Source organism: Papilio polytes, unplaced genomic scaffold (assembly GCF_000836215.1).
Source record: "Papilio polytes unplaced genomic scaffold, Ppol_1.0 DF821511.1, whole genome shotgun sequence".
Classification (NCBI taxonomy): Eukaryota; Metazoa; Arthropoda; class Insecta; order Lepidoptera; family Papilionidae; genus Papilio; species Papilio polytes.
Window position 1 is genome coordinate 2,924,943 of NW_013527693.1, and position 23,075 is coordinate 2,948,017.

Sequence of the window (23,075 nt, forward strand, 5' to 3'; positions counted from 1 at the left end):
TTTTTCAAGTGTCACGAGGCATCCGATGAGCGTGTTGATAAACAGTGTCGGCTTACCGCTGCGGGTACGCGGGCCATCGGTGACAAATAGTTTCATGTTATGCATTGGAAATTGCGTCGGAGAATGAACGTGAATTTTACAATCAAAACACACCCGTTTAGTGTCATGTGGACACAATCGGCGATCGCTGAGGAGCGGCGATTGTTCAGGGCGCCGTGTGTTCGTTAGCCGAGCCGGCTAACTTCCGCCGGCGGCGACACCGACTCTCGCGGTACACGGGACGTTTCGGCCGTCGGATGTCGCTTTGCACTCAGTCCTAGGTTTAATTACAGAACAAGGCACAAATTCCTATTAGTAATTTTAAGAAACCATAATCTAAATTATAAAATAAATAACGTTATTCTAAGAATAATAATGTGGTTCTCTGAAGTACTTTATCTCTTATCAATCTGCTCTTGCGAAGGTCGCGCTGATAATTCGGCTGCGTTGATAGCTAGTTGATAGCTGTGACGTGGCACATTAAAAAACTTTCTAAACTTCAATCCAGTCAGCAAAGACATAATTATTCTGACGAAATATAGGTACCTTTGGAACATCTTTGTCAGCATTGTGTACCCCACGTTATAATGAAGTCTTTGACATGAAATGCAATTTGTTACGATACGAAGTTTCAATTGAACAGTTCAGTCTTTTAAGTAGCGATAAAATATTAATTTATTCTAAGTTGCTGTTGACTGTTACAATAAAATGAACAAGCAACTGTCCAACTTAATCTCTACATTCATACTTTACGCTGTCTTTACATTTAAATATTAATATTTATTACTAATATTATAAACGCGAAAGTTTAGATGGATGGATGTTTGTTAGAGTTTGTAGCCTAAACGTCTGTACGGATTTCGATGAAATTTGGCATAGACGTAGAGCGTAGTCTGGAAGAACATACAGGCTTACTTTTGTTTTGTTTAATTACACGCAGATAGAATCGCTGGCGAAAGCTAGTTTTTAAATACATTAAAACAATAATTTCGACGGTAAGATAGCGTAGTTGTTATATGATCAGCTTTCAAATCTGGAGAAACGAGATCGATTTCCCGGAAAGAACATGTAATTATAATAAAAGTATCTTCATTACTAGATAAGCAACAGATTTTTTTACTTTTCCTGTTGCATTACTCATTAAACAATGTTGTTCAAACCATAATTTTTAATTTACCTATTTTACCTTGCCTATAAAGAATTGTAATTTATGTCGTTTTAATTTTAAAATGTTATTCTCATGAACCGGGCAAAGGTCATAAGTTTGTTTAATTTTCATTAACATAACGATAATGGGTATTTTATCTTTTAAAGATAAAAATGTTAACCGACAAATAACTACGACAAACGTTCCGCGCATTCTAATCTATTGAATCATGTTTCCTATTATTTTGGACAACTTTTACATATAACTTTTATCACAATGGTCGTATTTATATTAGAAACAATAGTATTGTAATAAAGTGAACATCATCTTTAATACAATTGGTCTTATGCCATAAGAAATCTGTGGCCTAACTTTACTATTAGTCTAATAAGAATTTCGAAATGTCAATCAGTTGATGCCATATTTCATCTAGTGTACTCAACATTTAACAGACTCGTATCAGGCTTTTTAAAAAACCAAACATTGTTGAGAAAGTAGTAGGTACCTATATCTTTAGATATAAATCTGGTAACCAGTCTGTCGTATTGAAGAATTGTCAAATAATTATTACTATGTAGAGAACTAAGCTCTCATTCTGATTCGCTTATTAAAAAGGGAATTTAAACAGTCTGTTGCGGTAATCTAAGTTATTTAAACTTAAATAAAAGTAACAAAACATGCATTTAAGTGGTAGATAATAATAGTCAGTCTGCAGTAAACGATAAAAAAACCGTGAGTAATGGGTCAGAGCATTGTTAGGATGTTTTTCAATATGTTGGAATGTTGGGCGCATTAAGGGCAAATAGAGTATCGTATCTACAAAAGAGTATTGACACTGAGATAAGCGTATCTGAGTGCACACTAATGTGGTAGGTATCTGCGCTTACACTCATTGTTCCGTTATCAAGTACGGTTAGCGCATTATGTGTCCGATAAGCAAACAGCCCGGCTATGTCTGACAGCGGTCATCTCGACGCTACACGAACATACGCACACGAACATAAGCACAGGTTAACAATACATTACTGTAAAAGTGTGTAAAATAAATTTTTAATGTTAACTTTTTAATGAATTTATGAACTCTTTTATAACATCGAGCGCTAAATTTTTATTCATACCTAGATGAATACTGAAATGAACAAATTTACATGTTTTTTCGGTTTTCGAACACAAAATTAATTGTGATTTCGAACCAAATACCAATTTTGGTAATGTTTAAGAATAGGGTTAACGGCCATACTTAAAGTGATTTAATGATCATTAAGGACCACCTTTAGTGTTGCTTCTGTTTGAGAAGTCCATACTTGGCGCAGAAATGTTACTTTTTACTTAAGATTAATATTATAAAATGTAAATGTATAAGTTTGTTTGGATATTTGTTAACAAAACAGCTGCATGGATCGCGATGATTTTGGTGGAGGATATATTCTGGAAGCACACAGACGGTTTTTTGTAATTACGCGCAGACGAAGTCGCAGGCGACTAGTGTAAAATATAATACGTTATGAAAATACACCACGAACTTGTGTGTAAAGGTGTGTTGCAGATATTTAATTGCTAATTAGTGCCCGCGGCGGATGTACACAATTTACAATTTTTGCTGCATCCTAACATCTCACAGTTGCAAATAAAATTTTCCGTTCGTAAACTTTATCTACTCATTCTTTATATCATCTATGTTTTTAAAATTCACTTGACAGCTCTAAAAAATACAATATTTCATTTTTAAGGCAAACATTTTAAGAATTGTTCTGAGTAATTCTAAATATAATTTTGAAAATGACTAATATAGGCAAAATCAGTTTATACGAATGTAGGTAACACGGTTTGATAATTATGTTATCAATCAGCTGATAAACTAATTAACAAATAATATTTGATGTCATTAGAAATAATAGATTTTAAAATGCATATTCTAACAAAGACAGAAACAATAACCTAAAAATAAATTAATGTTTATGTGACAAGGTCGTACAATCTTATCTAATTGTTTGTATTTTTAATTTTCAATTTGTATTAAAATTCCGATACGAACGAATTCTAAAAAACAATCAATTAAGAAACTTTTATGGTCAAGCTTGTAAGTTATAAAAATCAAGACTGGACTGCATTTTTTTACAGAAAAGTGTAGTTCTGTTATTTAAAGAAAATTAAAAAAATGTCTAAAAAATTTCAATCTTACAATTAAATTAGAGTCTAAATAAGCTAAAAATACATTATCATTATGTGTACGGTGAGCCAAGCGTAAGATTAAAGTTTAAAATCTTATTATTGACCATAATGTTAGTTGGATTTGATAGCCCAGAAGGTTAAGTCCAACGCCCACTTGTGTTCGTAATTCTCTAAGGCTTAAATTCCAAGTAGCTTATAATTTACATTGTTCACGATGGCTTAGTAACAACCCTGTTACCAACAAGTGACCAGAGTTCTTTTCCAACTTAAAATTAATTTAAAGGCAAAAATTCTTCATAATATCTTGGTTTCCAATTAGTCGTGTTATCACTTAAATTATTACCGTACAAGTCAAAATATAATTAATTTATTATGCCAATTAAATAATTATGTCAATTAATTAAAACATTAGCTGAAAGTCGCAGCCCTAGGCGGGAGCGGTCGCGTCGTATCGCAGTTTCGCGGCGTCGTTCGTTCACTCTGCGGCTATATTTAGTGTGGTGTTCGGAATGCAGTCCGGCCGGCGCTGACCTGCCTCAACACCACCACTGTCAGAGTTTCGGCGCACGCGCAGCCTCCGCCTGTTAGTTTCACAGGACAGCAGAGTGGGCAGTGCAACCGGTATTGTTTGAACTCACATTTTCTATGACAACATTATTGTGCATGTGTGTTCTGCCTATAAATTCGGTCCAAATGTGAAACTAAATGTAATTTAAATGTAAGAAAGAGTAGTAACGTCCAATAATTACTTATATCCGTATATCATGTTATCTTTAAATAAAAAAAATCAATGTTCCGAAAATTCAAATCACTAATTCAGAAATACGAAATTTGAATAACTGTAATACTTTGTGTCTTAGGTTCTTAGATTTCTAGACGAACTTTGAATGTATTACGATGGTTTTGAAGTTAAAAAGTTTAAAGAAACTTTCGTCTTGTTTTGTATGACGGCAACTTGTTTAATATTAAGCAAGCGTATAGAATTTTCTCGATACTACAAAGTTGGTAAATGTCAGAGGCTACTCTAAAGTCGTGTTTTAATATCATCACTAGATTTTGCGTATGTTAATGTTTTAATTAAAATAATCCTAACTTCATTTACCACAAAAATTGATTCACATAAAATAACTTGGATCTAATTCAGATCGAATATAAAAATCAGAGTTCTGTCTAAATTCTTTATATTTTAGTTTTTTTTTCTGTCTGGCTGTTAACTCGAACTTTAATACAAAAAACAATCTGCACAGTCACTGTGAATAATTGTTTAATTACATTAGCTTTTTGCGAAAGTAAACGAAGTTCCAAACGTAGCTACAATAAAAAATCTGTTAAAACATATTGAGAATTCTAGGTTCCATTTCCTGACAAAACAAAAAATTTCACAATTGATGAGATTTTAGTAGCTCTATGTATTTCCTGTATTTTTAGCTAGAAGTGTTTTTCTTGACCTTAAGAGTACCTAAAAAGCTATTGAAATAAACCGTTAAATAGTTATATTACAATAATAAAATTCCCCCAAGAAAAGTCATTTATCGCAATGCGCATATATTTTTATATCAGAACCATATAATTGAATCAGTTTGGATAATAGGTTTTATATTGATTTTATATGTCTTGCGACAAACATAACGTTAGTCGGAATGTGCTGGAAAGGGGGAATAGTTTCCTTAATCGGCTCCACGTATTACATAAAATGAAACAAGCATTGCTCTGCGATCTGTGAAAATAGTCAATAAAATACTAATAAAGAGTAACGAGATGGAATGGCCGCCGCCCACGCGTCGCGGCCACGCTCGCCCGTACGATACCTACGTCACATCGCCTATAACACCCTATTTCCACTAGCGATCCGACGCGCGACTAGTATTTGCCCATGCAAATAATTTTCATCAAGATGCTATGTATTTAAATGGTAGCTGCACCTAAGGTGAAAAGATCTAATGCTCGTAGCACACAACTGTAAAGATAACCGGAAGCGAAGCGAAGTGTACTCCATCACATTAAGACAGAAAAAGGGAACACAGTCTGCTCCATACTAGATTCGAATACTCGAAATGAATTTGTCTGCTAAACGCTTTGTGAGGCCCAATAAAATCTACACCAGTTTAATATCAAACTTAGCTTCCCTTCGGTTCCTTTTTATTTTTGGGGGTGCGGTTTACGGGGGCTTTGTTTATTTCTTAAATCGTAAACCTTTAAGAATTATTGCTTGTTGTTATATGAAGTTTAATCATCATCATCACCAGCTCACTATACCGAGGGGCTCGGAGCCTACCCTAATATGGGTGACTAGGCCATAGTCAACCACGCTACCAAGTGCGGGTTGGTTGACTTCACACATATCTTTGAATTTGTGTGAAGTTTAATAATTAAATGTAATAGTAAGATTTTTTTATTAATTAGAAAAAAAATAATCCTTACGTTGTTCTTAAAGAACATAACGTAAAAAAGGTTTTAATGTAAAACGAATATCGTCATGTACTAAGAGAAGAAAAATCGCTCGATGTAAATAAAAAGTAAGGTAGTTGTAAGCGTATAGTAATGCACACGCTGTGCTCCGCGAGGGTGAAATGGCCAGTCTAATGAGTCGGTACAGCGTTAATCCATTCTTAGGGTTGGCAACGCTTTTATCCCCTATACTGTTCCCTAGGTTATTATTTCGTCTAGCATCATATTACCAGCAGCATAAATCAAAGGCTTCTTTAAAATTAAAACTTGCATAAAGATATATTCTCTAACATATTACCTCTTTGCATGTAGTATGAAATTAGACTAAGTAATAAAAATATTTGACCTTCACATTGATATCAGTTTTAAAAACTTACCGAACAGAACTGTGACACTGTTATCAACAGACAATTATCTAAATCCAGTTGTGTAAATAAATTTGATTGTAAACTAAGTTATGTAATGTTTTTATCTTATTCAAAACATTAAACGACAGTGGCATTTGGTTTCTAAATAGTTACAATTAGGACAAAAGTAGTTGGTCTAATGTAAGCTTGCCTTTATATGTCGGTAGTGGTACTAAGTATACCAGCTTGAAAGGGATTAGTGTGAGCACAGCCCTAAATAAAAGCTGATATAGCCTGTGTCGGGTGCGGCAGGGGTATGCGGGTGTAGGGGAGGACGGCCGCGGCGGCGCCGTCTAGGTCAGACAGTGCTATTAGATCTCAGATTGATCGCTGCTTCGTCGCTCCCCGTATCCTATAGACGTCTTATTTCATCGCCAACTGTGTGTAGAGTGACGTAACTTGGATGCTTTTTATGTACAGCTTAGGTCTTTACATAAGGCTTCCTCGGCCGGCCGGCATAATTAAAATCTTTTGCGCCGCCTTCACTAGTCCGAGCAACATTTTGATATTAAAATGCCTCACAAACCAGCGGTATAAACCGTGTAGAGCTCTCGACCGTATACTGTTGATGTATACGGTCGAGATGTTATAATGTTGTTGATGTGCAAAATGTGCACGTTTTATTACTCTTCCTTCTGTTATTAATGTCTAAATCAGCCTTGATCGAATATCTACTTCACCAACAAATACGTCAACAATAGATGGTTTCATCATCTTTGCTAAGAAACGAAAAAAATGTAACCTAGTCTAATGTGTTCGTAAAGAAATACAAGTATTTACTTTTAAAGTGGTTCTTACGTACTTAATCCAATAGAACATTTGTTCTACATGCTTTATCACTTATTCCCACAAATTTTTAAATTAAGTTAGCTCGTACATAACCTTAACCTAGTTGAGTCACTGCGGGAAGTCTGAATGTTCTTATTACATGAATAGGATTACATTTTCTTCTTTTTTGGCTTAATATCAATTCGTATTCCATCCATAACTTCGCCTACGCACAATTTTTACAAACTCATCTAAATACATGATCATTGAACTTATCATGGCTGTTATCTTCTTTTTAGAAATTACATGATATAGTTGAACTCCAGTACCATTTACGTAGGATGTATATAAATTGATTGTGCTGTTATTACCATGGCCATTAAGGCATAAAATACTTGCTTTTATATATTTCTTATTAAAATACATTGTAGTTTCTTTTTATGTGGGTGTCAAGTAATATAAGTGATACAATTGACGTCACAGAAATACCACGTAACACTTTGTTAATCGTTATCATAGACATTTATTAGAATTCGCGATAAAATAAAAGGCGCTTCGTGAGGCGCCGATATGGAGTTGTTTTGTTACTTAGCTGCATATATTTTAATGCTTTTCAAAAATTATTATAAAGTAACATTTTGAAATTGCATTTCATTAATATCTCTCACACCGTACGAGTCATCTTTATATCGACTTTTTTAAAACGTTTACTGCGGCAAGCAAATTCATAATTCTTCATCTAGTGCGGCGGCAGGCCAAAATGTGCCCCCGATGAAATTTCCAACAGTGCGTGGCTGGTTTTTCTAGACTCACCAGTACTAGGATAGACATAATGTATAAACCTGAGATAATCGTTTCACATTAGTGAGAGGGACATAGTTTTCTTCGTCCGCACCAGCTTAGCTAAGTACAGCGTCAGGCTTATATCGGCATATTACGCAGTGATCGTGTTAATTTGGCTATCTTCATGGGTTTTTATATCCTGTGTGTTTTATATCTAATTGGTAACAAGATCCGGTTCAATCGTATTACATTTTACATATTTTGATTTTGCATTTTTATCACTTCCTTTTCGTTTTTGCGATGCGTCTGTCTGTTATCTAAAACTGCAGTGTACAGCGTACCGGCGGCGTCAAGGCCCGCCTCGTGATCGTTTCCAAGACCACATGTTTATTATTAGCTACCATATCTCGAATGTCTTGTTTATTTCTTACCAATGGTAGTGTAATTACTTTATTAAACGTTCATTTAAATATCTACTCGTGTTGTTTTGCTTTTGGTACACCGCCTTTGATGGAATAAAAAGTTTTATATCTTTCTGAACTGGGAATTTGTTTAATCGTCTGTTAATGACACATCGTTAATCAAGTCTTTTTGATATGGAATAAAAATGTATCTACATTTTTATCAAATTCTTCGATTGATTAGAGCTAAACAAATGCATTCGTTACATCGTTGATCAATACTAATATCGATTTTGGAAGCAGTGAAATTTAAAAATAGTTGAAAATCAAAAGCATTCAATGGGCAGCCGAGCTGAAGTACTATTTATTTTGTCTGGGCCTAACGCTATTTATAGCAACGTTTAGCCTCAGGGATCAATTTGAATTGCAAATCTCGTTGCATGACATTTTCAATGTAAAATTACATCGGTCGCTAAGTTCATAAGTAATGTGGGCACTGTGGACGGTGTTTTACGACCAATAAAGTGCATTTTAGTGCTCTTTGTGGGAATCTAGGCCGTTCCTCGCCTACATTTAAATGTTGCTACAATGTGTAGATGGTGAAAAGAAGGACCACAGTCACTGTGACCCTGGTCACAGTAAATTGATGAGGTTACTTTTTATTAATGTTTTTAGTCAAATTTATCAGTCACGGGATGTCGACTCGCTGATTTTTTGCTACTATGATTCATTTACTCACGGAGTGTTTTCGAGTAAGGACGTCCATTTTCCCTTTCTAATTACATTAGTATTAATATCATAGAAAGATTAAGAAGATATCGCCCAAGTGTTTCAAAGACAAGTAATGAACTGCTAGAAATCGTACAAAGTTATTAAAGTTACATTTGCAAACACATATTAGACATCAATCGTCATAAATTGATATTAGTGATTGCAGTCATATCTACATCGGTACTTATAATTCACAGTGCAAAGATCATTAGAATTTTACAACTATCGGTAGCAATAGCGTACACTGCCGAACAACTGGTTCCTCTTGTAAAAGTACAGTCACATTTAAAAGCTATAAAAATATTATTATCCACACTTCCGACACTCGCAAGTTGAAATGCAAACCGCGCGCGATGGAGTCTACGATAACCATAATTATTCATTAAAGTGTTTGCACAATGGAATTACATATTTAGTCTATTGTAATTATTTCTTTTACACATTTACTTTTTATATTTACAGTTAATTTACGGTCACAAATAATCTATAGTAATATTATAAATAGGAAAGATTTGTATTTTTGTATTGAACTAAATCAAGAACTACTGGGCCGATTTTAAAAATTCTTTCGCCGTTATATAGGTTATTTGTCTGTTAGTAGCATAGGTTATATACTTTATTCCTTTTTTTATTTTCACGGGCGAAGTCGCGAGCAACAGTTAGTGTCCAAACAAATATATATAGTATATTTTTGTTTAATTTTTATCTACGACTAAAAGAATTATGTATCAAATACCGAAAAAGCATAACAGCAAGATATGATAAACTAAGGCGTCAACAAACTATTTTTTATCAAGAGACTTATGGACGAAACTCTGGTTGTTTGCGCCATATTGTGAACTATAGTTATATACAAATGTACATAATGACAGTATATTTCAAGTCATTACGAAGCTCAGAGGCATGTAGTTACAATAGTGGAGCTATGTAAGTGGAGATAGGGCTATCAAGAGGCGCTCGTACTGAGCCCCTCATCACGCGCTCCGTGGATGTCGCGTAGATAACGCCCCGTCTTGTGTCACTGTCATTAGCCACATTGTGCTGTCATAGACGTACCTAGTAAACTCATTTCTTTACAAACTTTATGTCTGATCAAATAGATATCAGTCGTTATTCAAGAGATTTGTTCAGATGTGGTCGACACTTAGTACTTTTTGTCGTGGTCATCATAGCATGAAGTATTTACTCTCTTTCCTATTACATCCTAGTTCGATTATTTCTGTAACTTTCTCTCATTATTATCCTTGCGATTGAGAACACTGCAGGGTAAAAAACCCGGTAGCGAGTTACGAAGGCGAAAATAGTACAAAAAACTGTGAAATTTGTATAACGAACCCTGTATTATCAATCGGACATGCTTTATCTGACATCAGACTTTTTGTATATGTTTTTCTATCAAAATAGAATAAGTGATTCAATACAATTATATGAAGATAGACTTGAATGGGTAATATTTCTCCTACCAAATCGTTTAAGGACATTCGCGCTTATCTTTTATAGTCTGGGGAAATAGAAAAGGTCAAATTACACCAATTTATATGACGTTCCCTTTATTATTTTCATTTTAAACAGTTGAACGTCGTAATAAATTATAGTAGTCATACTATATTTGGCTCGTGGGATAACATTTTATTATTTTAATGGAACCTCAAGCAGTCACTATTTAACTTTAGTTACAACGTAAATCGTCAAAAGATTTTGTTGTATTTATGTTGGTGTTACTAATGTATTTTGTTGACTAAAATAGATTTTTTAAATATGTGAATGCTTACTGGTTATAATGTCGTTTACAAAATAGGATTAACTTTATCATATCTTTGAATGGCAACGAGGATGAAGACAAAAATTTCGAAGGACGATTGTCGTCTGCTAATGAGATTTACGTCCAAAGTACAAACCTTTATTCAATGTAATGAACCTAACAAAATTCAATTAGTTGTATCGATGTATTACGATTTAAATACAAAAATATAATGACTTACAATTTATATAACAACGTTTTGATTTATTGTTACATTATTTTTTTAATTTTCAAAATAGATGTGAATGTATAATTACCATTACTGTTATGTACAAGCAATATTTTGATATCTTAACCAGAGCCGAGTTAATAAATTCTCCTCTTTTTATATCGAAGTATGCAAAAATGTCTCTTGACTTTTTATATCACTAAAATATCAATTAAACGTGTTTAAGTTCACAACTTATACTTCTAGAAAAAACAGTGGTATTTTAATTATTTAAAAAAAGTAACTCCATAGTAAAAGTTGAACATAAAATTGTACAAAGAATAACTCGCTACTAGTACTTTAGTGATTCACTTTGTTTTGTTTAGACCGTCTGTTTATTTTTGTACGCATTGTGTTTACTCCGACGTTATTTAATTTCTTCTTTTGTTTAAAAATAAAATTGGTTTCAGAAATGTTAGACGCCAGTTACATTGATTTTTTTTGTTAACAAAACTAACAATACCCAATTTCCCAAAGGATGTTTAGTTAGAAATGTGTTTACAAATTTTTATTATACAGTCTCTAATAATGATTAAAATCCAATATGTTAGAGAAGAAGGTTTTATAGAAATCAGTTAAGTAATTAAGCAATCTTAAGTTACTTGCGTTCCGTACCCCCTGTCTGGAACTGAAACTTTTAAGCCAACGAATTTGCACTCAACTTTGGAAGTCCGTAAGTCTCTGCTGTTGATATTTCCGCTAAGAGATTTTAAAGCTTAACACTTACACGCTTCCATCGGAAGTTGATTCGAACTCTTTTCAGTACTAATAACTTATTAAAATGAAACTCTCCTAAAATGAATACTTTTGTTACAGGTACGTACTGAACTTATGAATGATAACGCAATAAGTGAGTAAAGACTTAGATAAAGATAAAGCAAAATGGGAAATACACTCCATTTTTTAACGTTAGGTCTGCATCTAACGACCGTTTGATCGGTTGAGTAGTTTTATTCGTAACAATATTTAATGTTATAAAAATCATCCTTCCTAGACCTACCCTAGACATCGGCGACGCCCAAATCTGTCAAAAGATTGTAGTGTTATAATATTGTACGATATTCCGACGTGCACAAGCAGTGTATTTATTATAAACGTAGCTTGCTCATGCCGAGGGATGTCTCCCGGGTAAACACAGACTGTGGTGGTGCATGCAAGCCGCTCGAGGAATCTTCAATTAAATCAAGGGGGTTCATAACGTTTGTCGGCTGCGGCCCGCATTATGCCGACACGAGGCAATCACTGTCGGCCCGCTTAGACCGAACGTAAACGATTTAGACCATTCTCACACTGAAGCGAAGTGATAAAAGAACTCCCCTGTTAAATACATCTAAGATCTGCTCTGGGTGTATTTTTTTTATATTTTTTTATTTGTTAAAGCTAAAAATAATTCATTGCCAAAGATAGTCGACCTACCTTCTATGGAAGGTCGTGCCATACCTTCTATTTTTTTATTTCTAATTGTTACTAATACTTAGAAGACACGATAGATTTTCAGCTCGCTGCACTATAGATAAAATTGATTTGTATTTCTTTGCCACAACCTTCATAAAGTGTTATGACGTTGCAGTTAAGGTACGACTGACTCATTAATCTAAACAAATAAAACATCCATTTATCAACGATGACTCATTAAACGGTTTTCCCATTTTCTGCGAGCATAATAAAAACAGCGGAGCGTTTCTAATATCCGTAGCGTAGTTGGTAATATCGCTCAGTGCGATATACATAGACTGCATATGTAGTGGCGGTGCGGGCGATGAGGCGGAATAGACGCTGTATTCGTGTTGACCGCGGCGCACTCTCGACTCGCATCTCATGGCGTAAACATTTGCCAAGTAACCGATCGCCGACCTTATTGACTGCAATGCGATAGCCTTTGCCAGACACCTCGCTGTATACTTTGTGAGAAGATTGTTTGAACACGCTCGGGATAGTTATAGTTCCCACATCTTAATCAAGCTGAGTCATTGATGGAAATAATACTTATACATACGAGTATAGAATACAAGACGATAAAATACGTTATCAATCTTTTTATAATAGTCCCAAGACAACCTTAAATATTTTAAGTTTCCATAGGTAATTGTTTCACGTCTACATAAACAATAGTTAATTCTGGTGGTCTCGGTATGCAAATGTAACCTGCTGACGTATTTCCGCAGGGAATGTAACGTTTTGCGAGAGACGTGGCGACAAAGCACGAGTAAATCTTGGAGCACATTGTCGACTACAAACACCGCGAAATGGATTTCTATTTGTGAGGAATATTTCATTATTATGTTCCAAAGTTCCTTAATTATTATGGAAGATTTAAGACATTTAGAAGTTTGCAAAAGCCTTTGAAATTACAAGTAGAATATCTTGAAACTATTTTTAGCGATGTTAAAATCTCTTATAGCTTTACTTATATAGACAAACACCTTATTATCATGCGTAAACCTCGTCAAAATGGTCTTTCCATCCTGTCATTAGTACGCACTATAGGGAATTCTGGCGCCAGCGCTGCACCGCCCGGTACTACCATATATGGAAATGGCTAGTAAACCGTTAGTCTGTCGAGACTATAATAAAAATTAGACTTTAAAGATATGTGACTTTTTGGATATAATCCTTTACAGTGGCATGAACAAAACGAACGCTTAGGTAGTTGATAAAGTACAGATTGTAAAGAATGTTAGAAGTACAATATTCAAAGTGGCGTTCCCCTTGACTGATGTTTATTAATGTTATGGAGTATGAATCAGCGCAGAGAACGGTCCGAACAAAACGGTCCGTGATCGATTCCAGCTACGGCATGCGAAAGTCGATGCGCCTGCGCTGGCGCATAGTAATTTTAATACGGAATATCTCCGATGATGGCGCTGTCAATGAAACCAACATGAATGGTAACCATTTCTATGTTATTATGATTTAGCTACGCCTATATTGAAATACTAGCATACGCTTGTATGATTCGTGAAAGCAGAAAACTTTAACTTTTTATTAAGACATTTAAAGTGAACACGAATAAGTTGTAAAGTTTAATTACTTTAGGAAGTTGCAAGTTGAGTTCAGGTTAGGGTGTGGGGTGAATTATTAGCATGGGCCTTACGAATTTATTGCGGAGTGGCATTCGCTATTACCTATGCGGCGGGGGCAGGAATGCGAGTGGTGCGGTGCGCGGGGGAGAGACGCAGTGAATCATGCGGCTGGTCTGAGGTCACGTAGCTGTGCGATGTCGTCACTGTTGCATTACGTAGACGCCAAGAGAAAATGCCTCTGTGCTTCATTGCAGCATCCTCGGAAATATAAAAATTACTTTGCAATTTTTCTAATTAGAAAAAATAGCAAGCTTTTTTTAATTCATGTGGAGGGGTATATTATTAGATGTTAGTCTAAGAGATGGTGGTTTACTGTGATCCGAAAATTAGAGATTACAGAAATCTCGAACAATAATATATAATAAACATAGAGTTGGATGATCAAAACTTGTTGGGCCGACTTCCCTTGGATTGAAATATGTAAATACAGTCTTTATCCACAACTTATGTGTCTTCAAACGAACATTTCACCGTCAAAAGAGTCTGGCATCGCTTCCTTGATTGCTGGTTGTAAATGTCGAGAAATAGCCGCGGCAATTAAAAAAATAAAATGTGAGAAACATGCATAGTTTTAGTTTTAACGGCGATGTAATTTAAAAGACAATGTCCTATTTAATGAGGCCGCATTAAAGTCAGGAATGAACGGCATGCACCACGGAACCGAGTACGCTGGTCAATTCAATAGCGTATAATTTATGAATGCGATAAGCATCTGTTTGTACTTAACCGTTTTGTACCTTAACACCAAAGGTATAGAGGTGTTTGTCGTGTGAACGGTGGACCTATACTGAAGTCGATATATCTCGGGGTCGTTTATTGGCGAGAATTGGGCGCATCCCGGTTGTACAAGGGAATCGCTATCCGTCCTACGTCGCTGTCATTCTATGGGAGTAAGTTTAAACGCTTACGTGACGTGAAATTGACATCATATCATGTTCGACAAAATTATAGCTTGCGAAATGAAGTTTGAAGGATAAATTAGAACGTTATAACAGCCCCTTAGCAAGATTTTACTCATTTCAGAGTAAGTAAATTATTGTGTAGTTTTGTACAATCTTCTTTTGAAATAATTACTTTATAAAAAAATATAATAATAATTTTCAGTAAACTAGTAGGAAACCTATCTAGGATATTTATCGTACATCAAAATGTGGTTTAATAACATCGCGTGTTAATGAGTTGTTTGTTCAATATGCTTGACGGGCAAACAATTGGAAAGCTTGATTGCAATAAATCATTTTAATCCGTTTAAAACTGTACCAACCTACATGTATGATTTACTACATTGCGATTTAAAACTACGTTTCAGATGACAAAGCTTTCTGGTATATCCTAACGCATAATCGTATCTCGTCGGTCGTTAACAGAGAGATCTCGTTAGCGTCTCATTCACCGCTGGCCATCTGGCCTCACCGCACTCTTTACGTGCCCCGGACATATAACCAACAGAATTAGTATATGCAGTAACTTTTAACAATGTTATTGTAATTTGGAGTTTACACTTCTTACCTTCTTTCGTGATATTCATTATTGATTACCGGTTATTAGATGCCTATTTCCCCCACGCCTCACCAATGACCGCAAACAGCCGTTATACCAGTCCGATCATATTTACATTACTCGTGTCTACGAACGTCGTGTCTGTCATCGTCTACGCGTCGTCAATTGCTCCTTTGTACGGCCATAGACGTTCCTCACTCCACAATACGATGCTCTATAAATATCTTCGACACGATCCATCGAGTCATTCAAATGCTTAATTGTCATTTGATTTCAACACGTCACTGTCAATTTCGGACGGTCGATATGTCCGCCCCTCCAATCTTTAAACGAAGGACACGTATAATATGACCAATAGTAGACTTTTTTGGTTCGATTTTTATTACAAGGGTCATTGTATTTGGTATGTATAAATCTAAGTATACTAATGGCCGGTTTCCGAGCTACGTTTAACCATTCGTTAGTATTTTTGATTCGATAAATTCATGAAGTGCGTTTCCGAACCAAGTAACTTTAGTTTTACTCCGTTGAAACTTAGGTCAACCTAATGGATTGCTAGGTAATGACAAAAAAGTGGAATCTTCAGAAACCTAGCATAAGTAAAGAGGAAAGATCATGTCAAACAATCTCGCACAGTAATGTTAATTCAACAACAATTTTCTTATATAATTAACTCTCTTTCCTTTCTATATTACATGTATTTTTTTTTGTGAAAGTCACTTTTCGTTACATGAGCGAGAAAAGAGAGTCTTCCATTTCACTCAATATTCCTCTAATTCTTATATCCTTTGCTGACTACAGACAAAATTTAAAATGTAAAAAAACAAAAAGTATGTTTTGCTTATATTTGTATGGTCTAATTAGACGGGCGCTTACATTTACCTCGTTAATTTTGTATAATTAACATCGTTTGTGCACAACTCGAAATGAGTACGTACAATGAACTCTGTTAGAGTTTAAAGGACGGATTGCAAAATTACTATAACAAGTGCAAGAACGACTGTACTCTATTTTTAGCGTCTATTTATATCTAACACACACGTCGTTCAAAGCTCAAGGTCTTTAGGACTAGAGCTAACTAAAAGTTTCATATCGATGTATTGGAAAGGTTTTGAAAACGTCCTTTTTCAACTTTTAGTAGTTTTTTAGTATCTTAAGGGATGTCATAATGAATGCTTCTAAAATTTTGCAAAGAAATCTTATCTCTTACATTGAAGGGTTTAAACGTTGACTTGTATTTTGTGTGTTCTGCGGCATAGTATTAAAAGTTTTAAGTTTTTAGATTGAAAATGTATGTAATGAGTATAATATGTTTTCTAAAAAGTAATGAAATGAGGATGTGTGTACATTTCTGAACAAGCCAAATACAATGAACAGTTTCCTCGTTTGAATTTTATATCAAGGTACACGTTTTATTGGCTACGAGTATGTTTATTCTGATTAAAGTGATTCGTGTTTAGATGCGTACTCGATTTCGGAAGCAACCCGCGCAATACGATATGTAAATGTTTATCACGTGTATAGTAAGTACAGTCACCTTCGTTCGCGGTATTACAGAACCTGAAAAATTGAAGTCGCAACGAACAAAATTTGTACCGAATAAACAACGGAGAGAAAAAAATATCTATTGTTTACTATATAGATGTTGCATGATTGATTGTGATGACTGAATTTAAAGCAGTGACGTCTGTAAAGTTTCACCCAAAACACTCGAAACTTAGCTTTTAGTTTTTCTCTCCATTGGTTGCTATAAATATTTTTATCAAGTTAAGAGTAACTATAGGCTACCTATTCTGACCCTTTACTAGTACCAACGAGTACAGTATTGTTATTTAGTTATATTTAACATTTAGCGTCGTTTATTTGAAACGATTCAAAGTTGAGACACCGCCAGCTAATCTCACTGTACATACAGACTCGACTGGTAGCCGCTTCCCGAGATTAATTCAATCGGAAGCGTTCACCGGCTCGACGGATATACCGACCCCGCCGGACCTTTTGGGGAACTACAATCATTGGATACTTTACGATACTTTATGTTTCCCGTTCGTCAATGTTGTGTTTCGACTTGCCTTTATCACTTATTGACTCACACCGGTTTAATGTATTAGAGTGTATACGTGATTTTACAGCGCAAAACATTATAGTGAAATATAGATCAGTTTAGTTTATAAAGTTTAACTTTTCCAGGTTATCACTTGTCATGTTAAACTTTTTAATTTTACTCAAGCAAATTGCAAGTACTATGTCTATCTTTAACTATTGATATTTGAATATTCATTAATACCCTTCCACTTTTTTTAATACTTATGCAATTAAAACATTTAAATAAACTATCCTGTAGTTTTTTCCCCACGTGGTTGCATTATTCATATATCTTCACACTCTCGTTCATTAACATACGAGCTAATCCGCTCTTACACTACGCTGTAAGCATTCAGATAATACTGTTATGTTTAAACATAATTTGCACTTCGCATTACTAATTTGCCTCTTAGTTTAAACACTAAAATCGAAATTATTAAATTTCTTAATTTAATTGCAAAGTTTAAATGAAATGATAAGGTTTTAAGTGTAGTAAATTTGCTATTTACGCTTTTTAACTGTAACCTTAACTTTCTTGTAACCTACTAGTTTTTGTTTGCGACTTCGACCGCGTGTAATTTAAAAATAGTAAAGAAACATAGTCTTTGTTACTGATAACGTAGCTTTTTAATGTTAAATTTTTTAAATCGGCTCAGTAGTTTTTTAGTTACTTCAATGCATACAAAAATACAGATCTTTCCTCTTTATAATATTAGAATAGATAAGAATAAAACACAGTATCCTGCGTAACTATTTGTAATCAAGATATTTTTTTAAATTAATTTTACTTTTATGCGTGATTTGTAACATATAAAGATATCTGCGTTAGGACAATTTACACGTAATACACTTGTAAGGATAAATCCGTTCCATCATTTTAAGTGTGGAAAGCGGGGAGTTTCAGCCGGGTCGTGATTGTGAAGGACAATATCCCGTCGGGGCACGGACACTCATTTCCTACTAAAGGCGTACTCCCTCCAAAATATCTCTTACTTCCGTGAACGTTTGCTCTCGCGCTATTGAAATTTTATTTGTCTTCATGTTTGACAGTAAACAGGCCGAAGCGCTCACATTTTACGACATCCTTAATCTAAGTTTACGCGTTTCTAGCAAAGTGAGTTTTAAAATTTTATTATTTTACATTTTACAATGTAAAACGAAAATAAATTTAGTATGCAACATAATTATAAAAATAACTCATTTGCTTGTTTCTTTTCGTTATTTGTATAAAGATTACAATTGTAATAAGTATTAGAAACATAATAAAAAAATGAAAAATAAGTGACGTAAAAGGTATCTATAAAAATTGTTAATTATAAAACAAGCTTCTTTACGGAAATAAAATTGCGTGCATGAGCTATAAAAAGTTAAAAACTCGAGATAACATTCAATATGTTTCATCAAGTCGGTATAACTTTGTAACATTGTAGGTCGAATAACTATCGAAAGTTGCCTAACAATGTAATTACAAAGCGGGCGCAAAACGTTTCTCTTGCGGCTTACACTTCAACATTGTAAATTGCAAACTCTTTGTTCTTACACGTTATTTAAACTGGGAAGATATTTTGAAATAACCCTAAAGAATTATCGCTTTGCCTCGACTTCCGAGTGCGTGTTTCAGATTCTCTCGAACTGAAAACATTAAGAAAACTCGTTGAAATACCTTTGTTCTGTAATGTTCGTGCTTTTTGAATAATTAAGACTTACTTAAGGATTATTAAAATAATTAAGTTTACTTGCAATGGTCTAATTACTACACGAAAACCTCCATGTGTTTGAAATTCTCTGATCAAATAGGTGATAAAAAGTAAAAAACTTAACGCATGATAATGAAAATAAATAAATCTACAGCACTATATTGCACAAATTGGCGCTTAACGATATTTTCCTATGGTATTCTTACTAATATTACAAATGCAAAAGTTTATATGGATGGATGGATGGAAGGTTGTTAGAGTCTGTAGCCTAAACGGCTGAATGGATCTCATTGAAATTTGACATAAATTTAGAGGTCAGTCTGGAAGAACATATAGGCTACCTACTTTTGTTGTTTTTTTTTTTAATTCCACGCAGTTGGAGTCGCGAACGAAAGCTAGTTATAAGTACAACAACAAAACAATAAAGATCATTCTACTAAACTTTCGAAGTTAGAGACGCTATAAAATTGCACGCAAAGAGTTTTATGTTGAAAGAGATTCAACACGAGCAATAAATAGAGTGAATTCACTCAGTATCTTAATGGATAAAGCGTTTTATCTGTTAAAAGGTATGGAATGCCTCTGCGGCTACCTTTTCCGTAAAATGTACATGTCACTGACAAATCGCCAACTCCGCCCGTTTGTAATTTACCTAGGCAAATTTTAAAGTCTTGGTGAATTTCAATAAAGTCAAGGACTGGCGAGCACTGATGACAGTATAACTGAAATTAGTCATTTTCGATATACGCATGACATTTTTGAATGAATTCATTTATGAAGGTGGTATTTGTCTGGGAAATTTAAGAACTGGCGCCGTTACTTTTTGGTGACAGATATGCCAACGTGAGGATTTCAATTAAGGAAAGTATTTAAAGCCGAACGTGGCAGGCAAGTTGTGATTGCTCGCCGCCTCGCAGCCCGCCCCAGAGACTGTCTCGACCTTTTCATTTTCGTAATACAATAATTCCTTCCGCGCATCTAAGACTAAATAAATTGAAAAATAAATTGCAACTCTTGCGGCTCAAAGAAAGATAAACTTCATTATTTTACCACTTTCTCATCATATATGTGATGAATGTACACTAACAGGTTAATGCTACACTATAAAATAGATGTGTTCTAAAAACAAAGATTTTGATATTATGTATTGAAATAACTCAGAAGCTACTGAACCGATTAAAAAAAAATACCGTTAAAAAGTTCTGTTATCAGTGTGTGCCGTACAAACGTGTTCGGGTCCCGCGGCATAACCTACCCTTAAACTACGAATGCACCGGAGGGCATGATATTGTAAGCTATTGGGAAAAATGGGTACTCACCAGCTCGATGACCGCCTTACCTCCTGCAGGTGCCTGGTCTATGCCAGTGTCAATCGAGTCAAGTATAGTTCAGTCAAGTTTATAGGCGCCAGCGATGCTGCCTGAAGATGCACCCGTATGCAACGTAATGATTCCAAAACGCTAAACCGAAGGTAGTGACCCCGTTTGCTACCGAAATTTACACGTTGTGTCTTCGCGTGGTCGCACAAGGAACCACTTTCAACTTTAATCCGCACACGTGTCTACCCGACCGACTCGCTTGGCTGCTTCTTTTCCAAATTTTTCCGCACCCTTCTCCGCAGGCCCCGCGCCCGTCCGTAGTGGAGAGGGTTTCTCCATCTACCCGCCCGTGCGAGAAAAATAAAAATAAGCGCGATTACCCGCACTAAACCCGGGACGGGAAATTTAATATATGTTAGCCACCGAATGTGGCGAACCAGTTGGATCTGTACCGAACACAGTGATAATAACACATTTTAATACCACGCAGGCTTAGTTGAGAGCAGCAGCTAGTTTATATTCTAACATAGATGTATCCCATATAAAATAAACCTCTCGTAAAATAGCAGCAGAGTAGTGGGTGTGCAGTTTATTAATCAGCACGGATGCGGCCGTACGGATGGAATTAACGCGAGCGCCCCGGGCCCAGCGCCCCGGGCCCCAGCTCATCTCCGGTGTCGGTTTGCGCGGCGCCCGACGTCGAGCCAGTGCGGACATAACGCGACATAGATCCTACTAACTAGAGGTGTCATTACCATACAGCTAACCAGATAGAGAGCATTCTAAATATTTGATAGTGCTTCAAATGTCACCGAACTGTTGTGTTGTGGGAATTTTAATCATATCTTGACCAGAATAGTTTTGTTGTAAAATTAATATATGTTTGCAATGTTACTAAATGAGGTCAGCAATATAATTTTGGAAAAGTCTGCAAGTGTAAATGCTTCATTAGTTTTTTTTTTGCTTCAATTCAGCGTCTGCACCAAGATCGTAATAGTTCGATTTCTTGTTCGATAAAAGGATTTATTGATAGCATTCGATAACAGTAATTAATTTGAACGGATATCGTAAATATACTGTGACCAACATCCGCTCATTGGCTGGAGCGACGCGCTCCGGTGCCCTTAACGAATGCCTCTATTGTTGGCGACGTTCATAATGCAAACTGTTCGACTTATATTCCCATATTATCTTGATGATTGTATGAATATATTTAATATTTACATTTATATGAACTTAGCTCTGCGTATGACATGTGTAGATTGTATCTTCATTTATGCATTAACATTCAAATGTTTTACGTTTTACGTCTGATGGTATATACTACGTAAAATCCTCTCAGTAGTGTTCTTATTTGTTAAAATAGGGCCCATGCACAAATTATACATTTATATTTTTTACCCCGTAAATACCAACTCCACAGAGCAGTTACAAATGTTCACAATGCTCACTAAATCTCCAGCTACACCTTTCGTACCGCTACGAAGCCTCTAAGTGAATTCGAGCCGCGCTAAATAGTTACAGCCCCGCAATTACCACGTTTATAACCTTTACTGTGTTATTTCTTGCTCTACAGCGCGACAGTTCATTCGAGCTGTTAGCAGATAAGGTTCCTCGGTACCCGCTAACAATTTATTGCGCTGTAAATCCAGCATTGCGTCTCGCCGCCTGCCGCCGATGACTTGCACTCGTTCCCTGCGACGATCGGCGCTTTGAAACATTCCCGGTTACGAGGGGCCGGAGGGGATAGGAGGGACATTAATTAATTTCGCCACAGTGCTCGTTCGTTCAATTTGAGTGACTGTTCTTTAGCCCTTTTTGCCTTTTCGGCTCTTGACGTGCCACTAGCCGGAGGGTTTATTTTTGTTTACAGACATTTCGGTCTGTGTTTTTGTATTTGAAACATATGTTTGCGCCTACCCTATACGTATCGTAGAGATAATATAGTACTGTACAAACAGTAAGTGGTGAATATCGAGTAGTTCATAGTGTAGCACCGTAGCGTATGTTTCGTTTATAAGTAGGATCGTTTACTATACGAGTATTTCCTATAGAGAAATGTTTATTAAGGAATTGTTGTTATTAATATACATAGAAATATCTCTCGCCCGCAACTACGTCCGCGTGGATAAAAAAAGTAAGTTACCTATGTGTTCTTCCAGACTTTGTTCTACATCTATGCCAAATTTCAACGTGATCTGTTTAGCAGTTTAGGCTACAAACTCTAACAAACATTTATCCATCCAAACTTTCGCGTTTATAATATTAGTTACATTACAGTAGATAAATATGACTGTGTCACATTTATTCGCACGATAAATAAGACATATTGAGAAATTAGAAACTAATGCATTACTTTAATCAGTAATTAAGTTTGATACACACAGATGATAAGGCAAAATCCTTACATTATACGTTTTAGAGCATTGTCCCCACCGAGCCCCCC

General features: G+C 35.4%; 1 protein-coding gene across 6 annotated transcripts in view; it reads left to right on the forward strand.

Moving 5' to 3' along the window:
* Positions 1 to 23,075, forward strand: part of LOC106108522 (protein alan shepard) — a 110,981-nt gene that overhangs the window by 28,611 nt on the left and 59,295 nt on the right. The window contains exon 1 of one of the 6 annotated variants that reach the window (XM_013289702.1): positions 8 to 79. The exons of 4 other annotated variants lie outside the window; for them this stretch is intronic. In XM_013289702.1, coding sequence (XP_013145156.1) covers positions 26 to 79 — 54 coding nt within the window. In that variant the 5' untranslated portion in view covers positions 8 to 25. Of the gene's footprint in view, positions 1 to 7; positions 80 to 13,814; positions 13,834 to 23,075 lie in introns of those variants that run through there. One more of the 6 variants, XM_013289707.1, reaches the window with a different exon arrangement.